The 16,471-nt window shown below is 42.1% G+C and overlaps 1 protein-coding gene across 2 annotated transcripts in view; it reads right to left on the bottom strand.

Moving 5' to 3' along the window:
* Positions 1–5,371: 5,371 nt before the first annotated feature.
* The window catches only part of FERMT1 (fermitin family member 1), a 36,074-nt gene continuing 24,974 nt past the window's right edge, over positions 5,372–16,471 (bottom strand). For both annotated transcript variants that reach the window (XM_030310069.1, XM_030310071.1), the window contains exons 10-15: positions 13,403–13,527; positions 12,345–12,451; positions 10,934–11,155; positions 10,185–10,309; positions 8,920–9,061; positions 5,372–7,248 (exon numbers count right to left, since the gene is read on the bottom strand). In XM_030310069.1, the coding sequence (XP_030165929.1) occupies positions 7,075–7,248; positions 8,920–9,061; positions 10,185–10,309; positions 10,934–11,155; positions 12,345–12,451; positions 13,403–13,527 (895 nt within the window). In that variant the 3' untranslated portion in view covers positions 5,372–7,074. The remainder of the gene's footprint in view (positions 7,249–8,919; positions 9,062–10,184; positions 10,310–10,933; positions 11,156–12,344; positions 12,452–13,402; positions 13,528–16,471) is intronic.

Consider the following 16,471-nt stretch of genomic DNA (forward strand, 5'->3'; position numbering starts at 1 on the left):
CTACTGAGATTGTCAGTTGGAGTGCCTACTTGTGGCTTCCCTAGCATGGTGGCCTCAGGGCTCGAAGAGGGAGTATCCTGTGGACAAAACAGAAGCTACATGGCCTTTTATGACTTACAGTTAGAAGTCACATAGCATTACTTTTGCTGTACTCTATTGGTTATTCCAGCCACGAGCCTACTCAGATTTAAGGTGAGGGGACTTAGATCCCATCTCTTGATGGGAGGACACTGAGAGAGTTTGTAGCTGTATTTTAAAACCCCCAAAGAGAGAGAACATGTTTGCAGTCTGATGGGAATGTGTCAAGAGATGGGGAGAAGAGAATGATGCAAGAGAGAGAGGAGGAAACTGCAGGAATTGAGTGCTTTGGAGGTCATGAGGGGACAGTACTCAGAAGGCTGTGGATTAGGCACTTTTCCAACTGAGGCAAGAGGGAAGAAAGACATTGTGAGGACAGATGAAGAGTGAAGAGATGAGGCTCTTCCCATCTGATGACATCACTGTGCTCAGTAACATGCAGGTCATTCTGTTACAGATCATCAGCTGAGGGTAGGTGTTGAGGCGGGTTGAAAAGAAAAGAAGGTATGAAATAGTAATATCAGAGAGTTGGAATGTTAAGTACTTTTTTGAAAAGATTTTAACAGTGATGGCTTTTTGTCATTACTGAAAATAGTATAGATTGTAAGTACATGATAATGAATCCTTAATAATATATTAAGAAAATTACTTTTTTAGTGATTATTAATTACACCAACTGTTTATGGAATCTATCTGAGATACTCTAAATTCTAGGAAGTTGCTGACCAATTCTTTTAGATGGGATCACATGATATTATATTTCCATTTTGTTGCTGGAGGAACTAGCATCAGTTTCATGAAGTAAGTCTGAGAAAGCACCCAAGATTAGAACTCTGAGATCATTTTCTTAGGAGAATTGAGAACATGTTTATTTTACTTGAAGAAGATGTTTGGATCATCACCTCCTGAGAGTGATTTAAAAAAATTATCTGGCAAGGGTTGGTCTTGAGCAAAGGTACTTGGTAGATGATGTCATTTTACAGATGATGCTTTCAAGTGTTGAAAACATGTTTGTAATTCTTGTTCTGGAATTGCTTTCAGAATGAGTTTCACACACGCGCGCGCACACACACACCAATCACTAATGGCCCCTCTTCCAAGGTTGACCTTATTTCTGTCCTTCTCCCACTTGGAAAACTCTTATTCATCCTTCAAGACCCAGTCTAAATGTCCTTTCTGGGAAGATCCTTCCTCCTTTGCTCTTGACTCTAAAAAAACTACTCCCTCTCTATTGTGCTCATATGTCTTTAATGTATCAAGAATAATGCCTGTTATATAACATTACAGAGTTATTTACTCAGCTGCCTGTCTCTTGCTAGATTATATTATCCTTGGCAGCTAGTGTAGTGCCTAGCACATAGTAGGTGCTTATGGCAGATGGAGCTACTTGTTTCCTGATATCTACTCTCACCCTGTTTATCAGTAAAAGAACTCTGATTTTTAGTTGAGGCTATGGCTACTTTGAATAAAGACCAAATATTTCAACCTCCCTTATAGTTAATTGAAGCCATATGACATAATGCCTGGAGCCAGAGCAGCCATGTTGGATCATGAGAGGACTTTGTGAATAGAAGCTATACATAGTGGATGGAAAAGATGCAATGACATGGGTCCTTGACATGGTATATGTGCTTTATTGGCCCAGACTTGCCTTAGGAGTGTCAGGTGGAAGAGAGAAAAACATCTCTTGTTTGAGCCACTATTATTTTATATATATTACATATATATATATATACACACACACATATATGTGTGTATATATAAATATATATATCTGTATATGTACTTGTAGCTAAGCAATTTTAACTGATAGAAATGTATATGTATATATAATTTATATTATATATAAATGTACAAACATACAATAAATATAGTAAGTTATATCAACTGTATATATGTTATATAGCTTATATGAAACATATATATTATATACATGTGTGTGTTTGTGTGTATGTGCTTGTTTAACTGAACTGGCTGAAATACAGTTGGCTGAACCCTAGCATGGATTGACAACTGTAGGCCCATAGGCTACATTAGGTTCTCGGATATATTAGAGACTATTCAGATATTTTAAGATCTGTGACTACTAGTCAGGGCATGCGTCACAAATCCCTGTGTGTCATATCTGACTGTGTCTGTGTACATCACCTCCCCCCAAAGACAGTAGCATTTGCAGCCCCTTGTCCTAGAATGAACTTTGCTTAGGTTATAAGGAGTGGATTATTCAACAGCTTCTTGCCAAGTGTTTGGCTGCCCATTTGCTCTTCTGATGTCTACCTGATTCAAAGAACCATTTGTAAAGGGAGGAAAAGGTCAGAATAAGAACATTTCACTCAGCCTCTAAAAACAGAGCTCAGACCCTGAGGGAAAGTTGCCTCTCTGTGGTGGAATTGGCATTAATCACTTATATGCAATGGCAGGATCAGGGCCAACCATTTGTGGGGATGGGGGTGGATGGGGTTTTCTCTGGTCATGGGTTGGTGTTTTCTCTGCTGGGAAGAAGGCAGAACTCTTTCCCACCCTCCTGAATTCCACCTCTGACCCAAATTTGCAATCAGATATCATATTGGACAAGTGGGCCAGCCGTTGGGATCTGAAAATTTTTTTTAGTAGAAAATTTCACTCTTTTGACATTTGAAATCTGGTATAATGTAATTGAAGGAAAAAAAATGTCTATGGAGTTTTGTAGGCCTTACTGACGTATGTTGGGGTGGGATGGGGACAAATCACCTCAAGAGGGATTATCGCAAATAAAGACAATCTAGGGCTCTTGACTCAAGAGGCCTTGCCATTCACACAGGATTATCAAGAGTGGTGCTAGAGAATACCACTCAAGTCAGGAGGTCTAGGTTCAAATCCTTGCTTTCAACACTCCAGTTGGGTGACCTTGACAAGTTGCTTATTAAAATGCAAGTTGCTTGACCCTGTACACAGTAGTTCCTGTGTATGCTAGAGCTGGCTTGTCCCTGTCAGAGAGCTGGGTATCTTCCCAATTGTTTTCACGGATGCCATGCTGTCTACGGTGGGAGTCTTTACACCAAGGAAATGGGTGAATCAGGTCTCCCCCTGTATTTACCAGCAACCACTGCATGTTTCCTAATCTGTACAATGAGGCTGACAATACTTACCTTACCCAGAGGCTGAATTGAGAGGACTCCTGGGAAGCACAAGTGATACCCCTTAATACATGTTAGCATTCTAATTCTTTTAGCCATGTAATAACAACTCTATTGTTGAGGATATTATCTGGGGAGGCAGACACAAGATCTGACTTGCTCTAACATTGGTTGGCACAACAATTTAACCTCTTGGTATCTGTTTTGCCCCTGTGGTTTGACTGTCAGGGCAGCCTGTCAACCTGCCCTGAAATTCGAGTTATAGAACTACCTGGTTTGACTCGAATAATGGGCCCGTGTTGGCAGAGTGATGCTAGAGTTTCAGAAGGAAAGTGTGCACGTGGTGCATAGGAGTGGAGGATGTACCCCAACTGGATTGTGGGGAAAATGAACCACAACCAAGGAATGCTGGAGACGAAGGGCTGTAAGAAACCGCACAATCCAAACCCTTGTTTTACAGATGAGGAGACATATGCTCTCAGGTGGGGGCTTGGATTTTCTGTTTTTGTTGTTTCAGTCTCCTTTTTGATCAGGCTAATACAATAACTGTCTTGAAGAGATATCTGTATTCCCATGTTCATTGCAGCATTATTCACAATAGCCAAGATATAGAAACAGCCTAAGTGTCTATTGCTGGGTAAATGGATGTAGATAAAATGTGTGTGTGTGTGTGTGTGTGTGTGTGTGTGTGTATGTGAGGTGTATATATACATATATATACATGTCTATATACACGATGGAATATTATTCAGCCACTAAGAAGAGGGAAATGCTGCCATTTGCAACAACATGGATGGACCTTGAGGGCATCATACTAGGTGAAATAAGTCAGGCAGAAAAAGACAAATACTGTATAATCTTATATGTGGAATCTAAAAGAAACAAACTCATAGACTAGATTGATGGTTGTCAGGTGTGGGGGATGGAAGGTGGAGGAAATGTGTGAAGGTGGGGACGCTTTAAGCTGCTTTCAGGTAGGATCATAGCCCCTTACTTTGCATTCAGCCAGCAGTTAAATAGCTACTCTTCTTTTTTCCTCAGTGAATATCTCATGACTTATTCAATTTCCATGAATGTGTAATGACTTAATAGATATAATATTAAAATACAAAACCAGAAACCAGTATACAAGTTGGTATAAAGGCTGAAAAGACAGAACCCAAAATGCCAACAGTGTAGGTCTTTGGACAGTGTTAGTAAGACACACCTGGCTTAGAATTCTGGTTTTGCTTACTGGTGGTGTGGCTTTGGGCAAGTTATTTCACCTTATGAACCTATTTCTTCCTTTGTGAAATGAGAAGGCAAGCCATTCCTGCCCCACAATGGGTTGACGTGAGAACTGTATGAAGGGACATCTATAAGCTGCACATTACTACCTGTTATGGACCATCTACGGCTAAATCAAATCCAAATGTTTTGGACATTCATCCATCAAGTCAGAGGCCCTCTGATGCTCCTTCACCTTTGGGTTTTTCTTTGCTCTCTCATGCTTTTTCTAAAATGTAGATGTGGAAAAAAGAGCTTATGATGTCAGGAAATCTAGGGACCTTCAATGGGAGAGGAGTTAAAGCCAACAGGTAAGTGAGGTTTCTAAGTCAATCTCATGGGGAGGAATGAGCTCGAATCTTGGAACCGTGCAGAAAAGTACACATTAAACTTGAAAGTTGCATTCCTTTCTCAGGGGGTAGAAAATATTCACCTGTTTAGAGACAGCAGACTGGAGAGGACACAACCAGACGATACTCAAATTCAGATAAAGCTTTTAATTAAAAAAATTCATAAAAATAGTAAAAAAATGCAGATTTCCCCATCTAGTATAGATAAGAAAGCGAAGGAGGCTGAAAGACACGTTAATTTAAAATTTTATCATAGGAAGTCAGATGACCTTTTGCACCCAGTGTAAAAAGAGTCCTTACATTGCTCCTGGGAATAGCAGCATTTAGGCTTTGGTGGTCACACTTGGGATGTGGTCATATAGTCATGGAAGAAGTGTTCCCTGGTAAGTTTGGTGAAGACCAGTCACCTCCTTTGAGTGTTTTCATAGAAATGTCAGGCAACCATGGAAAGCCAAGGAAGAGAGTTATACTGAAGGTCCAGCTCTGGTTATGTAGAGCTGTGCTTTGCAGCAGACAGGTGACATGTGGCCTCAAGCAGCATTATTTTAACCTAGGGCCTGACATCATATTAAAGACCTGACTTAGGTTCTAAAATAATAGAGCCTAAGACTATGTAGAAATGACCAACCCCAAGTAAAACAGTATGCTCAGCACTAGTTTGTATAGAAGACATTTCAAGCAAAGTTCTTTATGATGTGGACCAGACTTTCCAAGTGCCTAAGCCACTTCCTAGATTTAAGCTGGGCCTTGGAAGTTCAGCTGGTGCCTGGGGAGTTTTCATGAACATTGACCTCTAAAGGAGGGGCTGAAAGAGGACTTTCAAGCAACAGCTTCCAGCTCAGGGCCTGGGGTTCCCTAGACAGGGCTGTCTTAATGTGGTTCCTGGAGGAGTGGAGATCTCTCTTCTCAAATGTCTTAGTTGGAAAATAAAGCACAGTGGATCTTAAAAGAATTTCAAAATGGAAATGGACCCTCTGCTTTACCCTGGCAACCCAAGTCCTTTCTGTGACAGGAGAACATTTATAAAAACATAATTAAATGCTATCTGATATTACCCACTACCCCTGATACTGCCTCTTTCCTTCTCAAAACCCATTCCTCCCAAAGCTGACAAACCAAAACAGAAAATGACAATTGAGGGCAGTTATTAATTGGCTCACGCTCATGTCTTGAGGTAGAGATGACAAGAGCAAAAAGAAAAAAAGGTCTATTATCAGCTCCTAATTTACCAAATGTAGATGGAAGCCAGTGAGGAAGCCATCAACCCCTGACTTGGTGGTCTTGGAGAAGAGGTTTGTCCTTCTCTCCATGACCAGCTGGGACGGAGACCCCACTGTAAGCCTGGATGCAGGGAGGTGGTTTTTATGAACAGAGAGAACTAGACCCATCTTCCTGAGCCCCAGCTCAGAGTAGAAGCAGTTGAGACATGCAGCTGGGTTGAGGAATGGATTTCCCTCTTCCTCTATGTCACCCGTGTCATCAGGAAGGACTTAAAGGTGGCCGAGGAATGGAAAAGGAGCTGCAGGTGGCAGCAGTAACCTGAGGGGACCGATGTCCAAGACCAGATGGGTCAGCAGTCACCTCTGCAGAAGTCACTGTGAACTGATGACACTGCAGGCCACTTCTCTGACCCCTTGTCACCAACTAGTACCAGGTACCCCCACCTCTCCCCTCCCCTCCCCCAGACCTTGACCTATAAGGGAAAAAGTGTGAGTGTGGACTCCCTCTGCCATTTTCACAATATGGGAACTAAAAGCAGTTCTGTTAAGTAAAGACAGATTTCTTTTTGTACCTGAGTTAGGGAATAAGGTAGATCCTTGGCTACATGTGGCTTTTAACCTTTCTGTCTTTCCACTGACTTAGCAACGGAGCAGAAAGGCACACTGGTGACTTCTAGCCATACACTTGCAGGTTCTGGAAGTCACAGAACTGTAGCTACATACTGGGATATAGTACTATTAGCCTGTCTTCTACCTACCCATTTTACAGAAAAGGCAACTGAGGCCTCCTCTATTACTGGTAGGACAGGGCAAAGAAAGGAAAGGGATATGCTAGGCAGTGTGTTTGAAATGAGGCAAGGATCGCTTCTCGGCCTTTTGGCTAAGATCAAGTGAAATGAGGCAAGGATCCTCATCTGAGTGACCAGCGGTAAGTATATGGTTGTCTGTCAGTCTGGACTCTACACATTGGGTGAGCCAAGGATCCCATCTGTCCAGGGAGGACCATCCTTGGCTCACTGTCTGTGTAGGCAGATCTGTTTTGCTTCAGTCCTGACCACCAGTCAACTTGTGGAACAGGTCCTCATCAAGTGTCTCATTCTGGTCCTTGGACCGGGTGGACAGGAAAATGTAGCCACCGATGTATTCATGCACAATCTTGCAATCCGCACTCAGGCAGGTGAACGCAATGGAGACATTCTGGTCAAATTCGATTGCCACCTGGAGGAGGAAGGCACAGGTAAGCTTAAACTCTGACAAGGAAAATGAAGAAAAAAACGCCTTGTGATGGCGTCAGAGCTGAGGACTGCCTAGGTGGCTTACAGATAACTCCCCCTGCTTGGGATTTCTCTCCCTCTCTCTCCCCAGAACCCCACAGACAAAAAACAAAACAAAACCCTCCAAAACAACTCCAAAAACAATCACCACTTCCATTAGACGCTTACAGCAAACTTGTCTTTGCTCTCTTTGCGCCCTCTTGTGGTGTCAACTTTGCTACACATTTGGGAAAACATTCTAACTCCCAACACACATAGATACTTTCTGTCACTCTTGTTTAGATGTTAAGAACTTCCTAAGCACTCCATCTGTCCAGGGGCAGGGTACTTTGCAGACTTTTTGATGGAGAATAAAAGGCTTCCCTGAATTTTCCTGCATCCAACATCCCTGCACCCCTTCCCAGCTGAAAGTCACAAGCTCTAAATCAGAAGAAACATTCTTCACTGGTTCTCAAACCTTGGTTGCTCAAGTGGACTTTTGAAAATTACTGATGCCAGGCTCCCACTCCCAGAGACTGGGATTTGATTGGTCTAGGATGTGGCCTGGGCAGTGGTGTTTTCAAGTTCCCCAGGCGATCCTAATACTCAACCAGGATTTAGAGCCACTGTCTTAGAGGCCACCTAATCTCAGACTTTTATTCTACAAATGAGTGCCTCCACTGAAAGGAATCCATGGTTCTTTAAAAAAAAGTGTGAGTTTGGGGTGCTTGGGTGGCTCAGTTGGTTGAGCATCTAATTTCGGCTCAGGTCATGATCTCACGGCACTGGGCTCTGTGCTGGCAGCTCAGAGCCTGGAACCTGCCTCTGATTCTGTGTCTCCCTCTCTCTCTGTCCTCCTCTGCTTGTGCTCTGTCTCCCAAAAATAAACATTAAAAAAATTTAAAATACAGTGTATGTCTCTTATCATCCCTCTAGGTAGATGGCTTTCTACTGGAAAAATGAGAAAACAAAGGAGAAAAGATTCTTTATCAATATCAGAATGTGTTAAATCATCTGGATGCTAAGGTGCCTCTGACTTGATCTACAATTTCCCAGCTTATAGCTTTGGCTTGAACTTAGCTCCTGGGGTGCCATTAATGGGAGGCAGATGGTTTGGGGTCCCCTTAACTCAAGAGGCAAAGCTTTTCTCAGTCATCCCTGCTCACATCACTTGCTTCTCTAGTAGTTTTTAGTTTTTGGGACTGGAATGCTCTCCAGGTGGGCAGTTGAGCCTCTGAGTCCTCAACTAGTTGGACTTCTTGGCAGCCCATTAGATGAGGCCTTTTTGGATTCATTTTGGATGACAGTTCTCAGGTAGTTTCCACTAAGTAATTGTCAGTCTATGTCTTACATAATCCTATGCTGAGTTGAAGGAAACTAATCAAATTGCTCAGCAATTTTAGAGTCTGTATGGCAAGTCCATATGGAGACTAAGCCAACCCATGGTGTTAATTCAAAACCATTCGGCCTGTACTTGTTAGGAAACTGCCCAGAATTGCATGTGATTATTTTAGCAGACAATGACCATATGCCTGTGGTTTCTGAGTTCTAAATGTATGAACAGAGTAATGTACAATTCCGATGGAACACACATATATAGGCTCAACGCTGAATGTACCAAAAACTTTCACTGTACCTGCCGGATTTCCCAGTTTACATTCCACTGCTTCATATTTGTGAATCTCCATGTTGTAATTGGAATCCCAGTGGTTGCATCGATTCTAATCAACCTATTATAGGAAACTCCCAGAATATCATCTTTCTTGCTTCCTTTAAATCTAAAAAAAATTAATATGACTTAAAAGAAGCAACTGCTTCCTGTAATATGATTTTCATTCATATACAACTTCTTAAAGATAATATGAACATTTCTAAATGGCATCCAAAGAATGGACAGTGAAGGATTAGCTTTCTACAGAAGAAGGGTGTTTTTATTGTGATATGAAGAACATATGAAGAATGGAGAGAATTAATAAGGCTGCCCTGTACACATCATTTACATAAAACTGACATCATTGGAAAGCAAAGTAAGAAAGGGTCAAGTCAATTAATTTAAAATTGCCAACTGTGTGTGCCAGGCACTGTTCTAGGCACAAGGAATATAGTAGTGATCTCAGTATGAAAATGTCTATCTTCATGGAGCTTGTATTCTAGTGGGGGGACAGGGTCATGAATAAGTGAAATATATATGGCAGATAAGATCATAAAGGAAAATAAAACACAGAAGGGGGCCGGGGAATACTGGCAAATGGGGTGGTTACAGTTTTACAACTGTAGGCTGTAGTGAGAGAGGCCACTTGATTAAAGATGCTGGTGAGGGACTGTGCTATGTGGGTATCTGGGGAAAGAGTATTGTAGGCAGAGGGCATAGCCAGTGCAAGGCTGCAGCATTTTATGTATGTATGTATGTATTTGTGTGTGTGTGTATGTGTGTGTGTGTGTGTGTGTGTGTGTATGTGTGTATGTGCGTGCACTCAAAGACCTGTCACAGGAGGCCGGCGTGGCTGGGCACAGTGAAGGAGGAGCAGAGGTGTGAAATTCTGGAGCTAAGGTCTTGTAGGACCATTGTAAGGATTTGGCTTATACACTGAGTGAGCCAGAAGGCCTTCAGATGGTTCTGGGCAGAGGCTGCCATGGTTTGACTCAGATCTTAAACAGATCACTCAGGCTGTCAACTTGAAAACTTAGGGAACAAGGGGAGAAGCAGGGAACCCAGGTATGTCTGTGAAGAGAAGGTATGGAAGATTGTTATGGGCAGCCAGTGTGTTTGGGCCATTTGTGAAAGGACAATATTCTAAAATAAAAAGAGTTCTATGTTCTAGACTGAGAAGAAACTGGGATCCAAGAAAGGCACTTAGAAACACATAGAGAGCAAGAGAGGCAAGTGAACATTGTAATCACCTGACAAGGTAGTAGGTGAGGCCGAATTCAGGTAGAGATTGCCATGCCTGGATGAACCGCAGCTTGGCTTCAACCAGGGGCATCTGAGCCACATTCTGGTGGGCTTCTAGAATCCGGGCTGCCAGCTAAGCAGAAGTGGTAGACATCAAACTGTCCTTAGCATACAGTGACTATTCTATAATCGTCCCTTTGGCTCAGATCCCCAGTCAGAAAAATAAATGCAAGGCCCAACTGTAGCTCTACAAAGAGAATTCATTTTCATTCATTCATTCACCCATTCATTCATTCTCGCTTCCTCTCTCTCCTTCTGAAACAAAACATGTAAATCATTGGGGAGAAGAAGGAACAAGATCAACCAACACATAAACTTGTAAGGTTCATGGAGATGGAGAGTTCTGGGTCCCTCTTTCTAGGGTCTATATAGTGTCCACGGACAATGGTTCCACTTACATCAGTCTATTTGCGTAACTTTTTAACCCCCTCTGATGGAAGCACAATGTAAAGTTTTAATTTGTGTGGACTAAATAATTTTAATTAAATCTGGGAATATTACCATGTTTAGGTAGCAGTAGTCAGCGCTAACAAAATGAACAATAATCTCTTAACATGGTCTAATACGGAGTCCAAAGTCAAATATCCCCATGAGCTGATTTTTTCATGATGATGGCCTCAATCATTTTAATTCCTCATTTAACTTCAGAAAATACAGAATTTACTGCAAACAATCACTCAAACAAGATTAGCAGTACCTGCTTAGACTTGTGTTTTTTTGCACACCGATGCGACACAAAACATTCCGGGTTTATGTCCATGGTTTCGACATTGGAAGCCACCTGAGATGCTGAGTTCCGATTTTTCATCCTCAAAAATGAAAGGATGTTGAGAACCTCTGGCTGGTAGGAACTGTCTGCCATGGTTTTGCCCTTTGATGCCAAGATGCAGGCAGCCATCCATTGGGCATACTGATTCTCCTGCAGCAAACATCAGAGGGCTGAGACACAAATTCAGGTACAGAGCCACCCTGCTGGGAACAGAGCAGGAGGTGGGCTCTTATCTCGACAATATACAAAACTGTCACCTACCAAGCAAGGAAAGATGTGAAGTGGCACATGTTCTGAGTGGCTGTCAATCACCTAATTTAACACCCAACAAAGGCTTTTGAGTCCCATGTTGAGTTTCTCTATGCTAAAGGGCTAGAGAACAGGAATGTCAGCTGTGATAAATTCCATGCAGAGAACTTTGCATTTAAAGATAAACCAAGGACACAGGAGCTCCATGGAGCACAGACAGATGAAAACCCAAGCTACCCGACAGACTTGCTTGATGTATATTTCCATTTTCATATCATGTCTGATCTCTATTACAGAAGGACATGAGGAAAAAAATCATTAACTGATTTCCCATATAATGTCTACCCTGGCCTATTCTTACTAAAGATTTGAATCCCATAGTAGGAATCAGGTCCACTGACGGGCTCTGAACCAGTCAGTGGCGGCCTCTATTGTTCTTTAATGTGTGTGCTCATTTTTCACCTCAGGGAACCAAGTGGAGTGGTCTCAGAAGCTGAGGGGATGCAGATGAACGGTCGAATTCTTCGGAGCAACAGTAAGTATGGTATGCTGAATTACTGACCTCAATCTTCATCCTCCTGGTATCCACACCTTTTGCCATGTAATTTTACGATCTGTCTCATTGGAGCCAGGGTGTAATTTCCCACCTCTTGACTTTGAGCCTCACCATGGACTTACTTTAGCTGATGGAACGTAGGTGGAAATAACAGTGTACTCACTCAAAGCTCAAGTTTTAGGAGGCCTGCCACGTTTGTAGTTCCTCTCTTGCACTTCCGCCATCACTGTGAGCAGAGCCTCCCCAGGCAGCTGGGTACCCAGAATACAGTGCGCTTACCTCCAGTAAGGAGCCAAGCCTAGCCAGACCTGTGGCTGGAAGCAGATCTGTTCAGCTGACACAAGGCTGGATCATCCAAGCCCATAGATGTTTCAGAGACCAAGGTTTACTGGTATGTGTCATTTGATTTTGTGGTTGTTTGTTACAAAGTAATAGCTGACTGATGAGTGTTCTGATTTGAGAAAGCATCTCAGCTGGTTTGTCCTTAGGTTTAATAAAGGTGAAGGGAGTTAGCATTTTTGTGGTTTTACTCACATGATCACATCTGAGATACACTTCATTCATACCATCAGCAACAGGGATTAGTAACTTGATTCCAAATTTTCTCTCTGCTACATTTACATCTGGCACAACTTCACAGCCTGAATGATAAAAGGAAGGGACAAAACTGAGTTCTGAGAAATCTGTTATATCAATATCAGATGTGCATCTAAAAGAAACACTTTGAACGTAAGCCCTTCAGATTTGGTTCTCTTTTGAAAAACTGAGGAGCAAGCAGACAACATTAATTAAAGGATAACTAAATAAGACTCATGAATAACTAACATGGATAACAAAAACTATTTTCTCTTATCATTTAAAATTTTTTTTTAACGTTTATTTATTTTTGAGACAGAGAGAGACAAAGCATGAACGGGGGAGGGTCAGAGAGAGGGAGACACAGAATCTGAAACAGGCTCCAGGCTCTGAGCTGTCAGCACAGAGCCCGATGCGGGGCTCGAACTCACGGACTGCGAGATCATGACCTGGGCCGAAGTCGGCCGCTTAACCGACTGAGCCACCCAGGTGCCCCTCTTATCATTTTAAACATGTCATCAACTGAATTCATTTTCCAGGTTGATTTGGCTATTCTGCCTCATAGTAGCACTGAATTATGAATATAAACTTTTAAAATAAATCAAGGCAGAGGGAGTTTTCTCACTGTCACCATATGATAAGGAAATTGAGTGCACTGGTTAAGTATTTTCAGTTAATGGAGTTACCAGTACACTCACAGCCACTTTCAGAAATTGGTACAGAAACTGAAGCGACACTGAATTAAACAGAACCATCCTGGAATTTAGAAAGTTTTCGGGATCCTACAAGGCCTCATGTACTACCCTGATGACAGCAATTACCACCACTTCATAGGCTTGGCCACACTGGGGAAGAAAGGACAGCAGAAAGCTGCAGACAGGCTGCTGTGTGGAAACCAGTGAGATAGAGCGGTTCCTCTGGAAGTCAACCCTGCTTCACTGGGTAGGAACCTTGGCTTTCATATGCATGCTAGCTGGGTCATGACAAGCCCATACCCTCATGTAGGACTCTCTTACCTCTCAGATTTAGTTTTTCTACTGGTTCTCCTTGTTCAAGCTCCTTATTTTTAAAGTAGGCTATAGATGTGTCTTTAAAGATGAACCAATATTGTTTGAAAGCTTTCAGTATTAGCTTCTTGGGCCTGCAAATTAAAGTACAATTAGCCTTTTTTTTTTTTTTTAATTTAAAAAAAATTTTTTTTTTTCCAACGTTTATTTATTTTTGGGACAGAGAGAGACAGAGCATGAACGGGGGAGGGGCAGAGAGAGAGGGAGACACAGAATCGGAAACAGGCTCCAGGCTCCAAGCCATCAGCCCAGAGCCCGACGCGGGGCTCGAACTCACGGACCGCGAGATCGTGACCTGGCTGAAGTCGGACGCTTAACCAACTGCACCACCCAGGCGCCCCAACAATTAGCCTTTTAACAACCACCTAGAAACACAGGGACACGTTGCAAATTTTAAGTGGATCAAGATGTTCTCGAAACCCGTTCATATGACATACTCTTTATTTCTGAAAGTACTTTTCTAATTGCTAACTCATTTCCAAAAAGTAAAAATGGGGTTTTTAACATGATATGTAGAAAATGCAGAATCTCAGGAGTTAGACCATTCTGGCTCTGCTGATGCCTAATGTGTGACCCTGGGAAAGACACTTCATCTGCCTGGGCCACGTGCACTGCCTCTGTGTGACTGCCCTGTGAGCCTCCAACTCACAGGGCTTCTGTGAGGATAGAAAGAGGTAATCTCTGAAAGTGCTTATCACAGGACCTGGCATGACTGAAGTGCTCAATAAACTATTACTGTTATTTGAGAAACATCCATGAATCTGGGGGACACCTGTAATTTCAGTATACTTCTTGTATCTGAAAAAGCTGTCCATATGGACAACACAGTTTTCAAGTTACAGGACTAAAAATTAGAACTAGAAGTAAGCAACGTTTTCCGTGGTTTCCTCTTGAGCCTTAAGAGAAACCCCCCAGAGAATTCCCACCGAGTCATGGAAATCACAAAAACCCTACAGCTAATCTGTATAGATTCTGCTGTTATTAAAAAATGTTTTGGGGGAAGATCTCCAAAAGTGATATTTGTGGGGGCCGGAACATTTTGTACTCTGGGCTGGACAAGGTTGGTGGTGCCAATAGCAGGTCTCAATTGGGTCACTGAAAATAGAAAACATGAGAGAGAGCTGGGAAGTGGGAAAGGGGGTACAGCTAGTCAGAGAAAAGATAACATGGGCTGTCCATGGTTCTGTGGAGCAGTCCCGGCTGTGGGGGTGAATCTCATGCTAGAGCAGTGGATTTCTGCATTCAAGAATGAGAGGAGGAGGGGCGCCTGGGTGGCGCAGTCGGTTAAGCGTCCGACTTCAGCCAGGTCACGATCTCGCGGTCCGTGAGTTCGAGCCCCGCGTCGGGCTCTGGGCTGATGGCTCGGAGCCTGGAGCCTGTTTCCGATTCTGTGTCTCCCTCTCTCTCTGCCCCTCCCCCGTTCATGCTCTGTCTCTCTCTGTCCCAAAAATAAATAAACGTCGAAAAAAAAAAATTAAAAAAAAAAAAAAAGAATGAGAGGAGGAGAGGAAGCCTTGTGTTAACCCCACTCATACATCATTTGGGGCAAGACTTTTAACATGTCAACCATCGTCTTTCCTTAGCTAAAAATGTGTTCCACTTCACACAAAGATAAGAGAGAAAATGTTCATTAAAAAGCCAGTGTATAACACAGAAAGTATAAAATAAAATGGAAAAACATTATATGCAGGTAACATTTCCAAGATTTAGAAAGCCATTGCATCAAAATAATATTTGTTATGTTGAAAGCTGTAGTTACGATAATTCTAAGGAACACATTTGAAGGTTATTTGTCTAAGAATCAGAATCTCCAAAATTAATAGTATTTTCAAAATAGAATCAGAAGACAAGCCTTTACACAAAAGATAGTAAGGTCTCAGTTACGTCCTAGGCATTTAATAAATATTTCTATTCATAATTAAGAATGAAACTCTGCTGCTCCATTTTAACTGGACTTTAAGAATATCAAAAGATTCCCACTGCTATCGTCTTCCAGTTTGGTTCATCTTCCAGGGCACTTCCATTAATTCCCAAAGCTAATGATTATTGCTCCTGTTCCATGTTCCAGAGGCTGGAGCAGGACAGTGTAGGGGAAGAAGTGGAGAAGGTGGCTGCATGGGGCATGATAAACACAAGCATTGAGGCAGTCTTCTGAATCTTCATGGAGCCCATAGGGTCAAGAGGGAAATGCACATATCAATGAATAAAATATGCTACGTCATGGAACAAGGTTGTGCAGCGTGGTGAGTTACAGAGGACACAGCGTTTAAATATAGAATAAAGGATGGGTAAGAATTTGATTGGAGAAAAGGGAAGAGAAATTTCAGAAGGTAGCAACAGCACATGCAAAGTGTAGAGGTGAGTCAGAGCTGGGCACCTTGTAAGCAAGAGCTGGGTCAATATTACCCATATATATTATGTAAATATAATACCCTTCGCTTAACATATTTACAATTGTTAATTTGTAGTATTTGTAACATACATTATAAAACCTTTACAAATATATTAATTAAAAATGAATATGAAGAACTCAGTTTGTTTTAAAAAGGGAGGTTGTTACTCAGTTACATAAATCCCAGTTGAGGAAGTACATTATTGGCCATGCTTACTCTAAATCACAATGTTCATTGTATAGTGCCATCTACCTAGTTTTGAAGGTTTTTGTTGAAACAAAGCTACGGAGTTCCATCTTCCCTCATGTCAATCACTCACTTATGCAGATTAATCAGAATATGTTGCATTTTTATATTTTTAATAAGTGGGTTTAAAACACACTATAACTTCGGTCCACCTCGGTGGCTCAGTTGGTTGAGCATCCGACTCTTGATTTCGGCTCAGGTCATGGTCTCACAGTTTGTGGGATGGAGCCCTGCGTTGGGCTCTGTACTGACAGTGTGGAGCCAGCTTGGGACTCTCTCTCTCTCTCTCTCTCTCTCTCAATCTCTGTCCCTACCCTGCTTGTGTGTGCTCTCTTAAACTTAAAAAAAAATACTGTAACTTCATTTGGATGGTGTTTAA

The sequence above is a fragment of the Lynx canadensis genome, chromosome A3, assembly GCF_007474595.2.
Source record: "Lynx canadensis isolate LIC74 chromosome A3, mLynCan4.pri.v2, whole genome shotgun sequence".
NCBI classification, from domain to species: domain Eukaryota; kingdom Metazoa; phylum Chordata; class Mammalia; order Carnivora; family Felidae; genus Lynx; species Lynx canadensis.